The sequence below is a fragment of the Motacilla alba genome, unplaced genomic scaffold, assembly GCF_015832195.1.
Source record: "Motacilla alba alba isolate MOTALB_02 unplaced genomic scaffold, Motacilla_alba_V1.0_pri HiC_scaffold_28, whole genome shotgun sequence".
Taxonomy (NCBI): Eukaryota; Metazoa; Chordata; class Aves; order Passeriformes; family Motacillidae; genus Motacilla; species Motacilla alba.
In genome coordinates, this window is record NW_024037374.1 from 3,204,635 (window position 1) to 3,207,641 (window position 3,007).

General features: G+C 56.7%; 1 protein-coding gene across 1 annotated transcript; it reads right to left on the minus strand.

Annotated features, from left to right (window-relative positions):
* Positions 1 to 1,854: 1,854 nt before the first annotated feature.
* LOC119696346 (olfactory receptor 14A16-like) lies at positions 1,855 to 2,787 on the minus strand. The gene has a single exon (XM_038126054.1). It carries the CDS (start codon positions 2,785 to 2,787, stop codon positions 1,855 to 1,857), a length of 933 nt encoding a protein of 310 aa, XP_037981982.1.
* Between the last annotated feature and the right edge of the window lie 220 nt (positions 2,788 to 3,007).

Consider the following 3,007-nt stretch of genomic DNA (forward strand, 5'->3'; position numbering starts at 1 on the left):
CCAGGAGGAAGCAGCTGCTGACCTGCTGAGCCACTCAGATGCTCACAGGTGTCCCTGGCACCAGATGGGATCCATCCTAGAGTGATGAGGGAGCTGGTGGATGAGCTCCCCAAGCTGCTCTCCATCATTTCCCATCAGTCCTGGCTCACCAGGGAGGTCCCAGAGCACTGGAGGTGCCAGTGTGACCCCATCCCCAGGAAGGGCTGGAAGGAGGATCTGGGGAGCTCCAGGCCTGTCAGCCTGACCTCGGTGCTCGGCAAGGATGTGGAACAGATCACCTTGAGTGCCATCACAGGGCACCCACAGGATGGCCGAGGGATCAGAGCCAGCCAGCATGGATTCCAATATCTGCATTGATGATCCGGATGAGGGGATTAAGTCCACCATCAGCAAACTTTCAGATGACGCCAAGTTGGCTGGGAGTGCTGATCTGCTGGAGGGCAGGAGGGCTCTGCACAGGGCCCTGCACAGGCTGGATCCAGGGACCAAATCCAACAAGCTGAGGTTCGACAAGTCCAAGCGCCGGGTCCTGCACTTTGGCCACAACAACCCCTGCAGCACAACAGTTCCCATGGGGCCAAGTCAGGAACTGCAATGGGGAGTGAGGCCAGAGAGAAAAGGGCAAACAGAGATGGGCTGTTTGCAGGGGAGGGAACACGAGTAGGATATAGGAAACAATTTGTACAAGGGAAGAGTAAAGAAAGCAAAGGTAAAGCCAAGGAAATGCTCAGGGCAGTTTGGGGGTGGATGCCAGGCAGCCCTGGCTCTGAGCAACAGTGTCTGCAGTGGGACAGGAAACTCCCAGCTGATGGGAACAAACTTTCTGGCTGACTGCAGAGGCCAGGACAAAGCTGAGTGCTTTCCCTGGTGGCCCCCAGCCCTTGCTGGCCCCAGGGGCTGATGGCATTGGTGCTCCCTCAGGTTCATGTTCCCACAGCAGCAGCATGGGGGTGCTCCCGCCTGCTGTGTGCAATGCAAACAGGGGCTCCTGAGCCAGTGCTGTCGTGCCTGTGCCTGCAAGGATGCGGCACCTGTGTGAGCTGGGGGAGAGGCCAGGGCTGCAGAGGGGGGATGTTGTTGGCAGCTCCATGAGGACGCTCTGGGACGTGGCCCTGGGCTGTCCAGCGCACTGGGGATGGATCAGCCCCTGCTCTGCTGCACCTGCCCATCTCCCCCAGGGCCCTTGCAGAGCCCCAGCCATGCTGTTTGCCCCCAGCCTGCCCACGGCCACCCTGGGGCTGCTCACGGGGGTTTTCTGTGCTCAGCATTGGCCTGGGTGTGTTCTTGAGAGCGCCTGGGCAAGGAGGCTGGAGCCCCCAGGCCCTGGCCTGAGGCGTCAGCGCTGCCCCAGCAGTGCCCATGGCCTGTCCCTGCTGCAGCCCCGGCACTGCCACCCCCAGCACTGTGCCCGGCCCCGAGAGCACTCAGGCCCTACAGCAACACCAGGGCCACCAGGGCAGCGGGGCAGGGCCACAGCAGCAGCACTGGCAACACCAAGTGCTGCTGCTGCTGCTGGGCACAGCTGCTGGGCCAGCAGTGATCTGCCCCCAGCTCTGCACACAAACATTGCTGCTGCAGCTCCAGAGAAGGCAACCAAAGGGCATCTCTGCAGAAAACTTTGCTGGGAGATCCTTTAGCTCCTTTACAGCCACCGAGAGCGCAGCCCCTCATTGACACAGTCTGTGGCCATGGGGAACGTGGAGAGAAACAAAATGAGAAATGGCACAAGGAATGGCTTTTCACATGAACACTATGAAAAAGCTAAAACAAAGGGAAAATGAACCACAATCAAACCAACAATAAGTATCAAAGATGACTTTTATTTCAAGTTATTTGCAGAAATTGGCAGGCAGTTTAATGTTTCTGAAAGCATCCAGTCATCAGTTTCCACACTGCAGCCTTGAGCTCCTGGTTCCTCAGGCTGTAGATGAGGGGGTTCAGGGCTGGAGGCAACACTGAGTACAGAACTGACAGGGCCAGATCCAGGGATAGGGAGGAGATGGAGGGGGGCTTCAGGTGAGCAAACACTGCAGTGCTGAGGAACAGGGAGACCACGGCCAGGTGAGGGAGGCAGGTGGAAAAGGCTTTGTGCTGTCCCTGCTCAGAGGGGATCCTCAGCACAGCCCTGAAGATCTGCACATAGGAGAAAACAATGAACACAAAACAGCCAAATACCAAACAGGAATTAACCACAATGAGGCCAAGTTCCCTGAGGTAGAACTTTGAGCAGGAGAGCTTGAGGATGTGTGGGATTTCACAGAAGAACTGGCCCAGGGCATTGCCATGGCACAGGGGCAGGGAAAATGTATTGGCTGTGTGCATGAGAGCATTGAGAAAGGCACTGGCCCAGGCAGCTGCTGCCATGTGGGCACAAGCTCTGCTGCCCAGGAGGGTCCCGTAGTGCAGGGGTTGGCAGATGGACATGTAGCGGTCGTAGCACATGATGGTCAGGAGAAAATACTCTGCTGAAATAAAAAAAGCAAAGAAAAAGAGCTGAGCAGCACATCCTGTGTAGGAGATGTTCCTGGTGTCCCAGAGGGAATTGTGCATGGCTTTGGGGACAGTGGTGCAGATGGAGCCCAGGTCAGTGAGGGCCAGGTTGAGCAGGAAGAAGAACATGGGCGTGTGCAGGTGGTGGCCGCAGGCTACGGCGCTGATGATGAGGCCGTTGCCCAGGAGGGCAGCCAGGGAGATGCCCAGCAAGAGGCAGAAGTGCAGCAGCTGCAGCTGCCGCGTGTCTGCCAACGCCAGCAGGAGGAAGTGGCTGATGGAGCTGCTGTTGGACATTTGCTGGGGCTGCACATGGGGACCTGTTCATGGAGAAAGGACAGTGAAGAGTTAGAAGAGATACCTTTAACCAAAATCAAAGCCATTTCCCATACACCCTCCCAGGAACACACAGACATGGTCTTCAGTGTTTTCAAGATCTGAGGTTTTTTTTATAGGCTCCTCCATGTCTTTCCTGGTATTCATGGATATCAGAAACCATCATCATTTCTGCTGCCCT

Excerpts from the sequence above, each read along its gene's own strand:
- LOC119696346 (XM_038126054.1), bottom strand. The coding sequence starts at position 2,787 with ATGTCCAACAGCAGCTCCATCAGCCACTTCCTCCTGCTGGCGTTGGCA.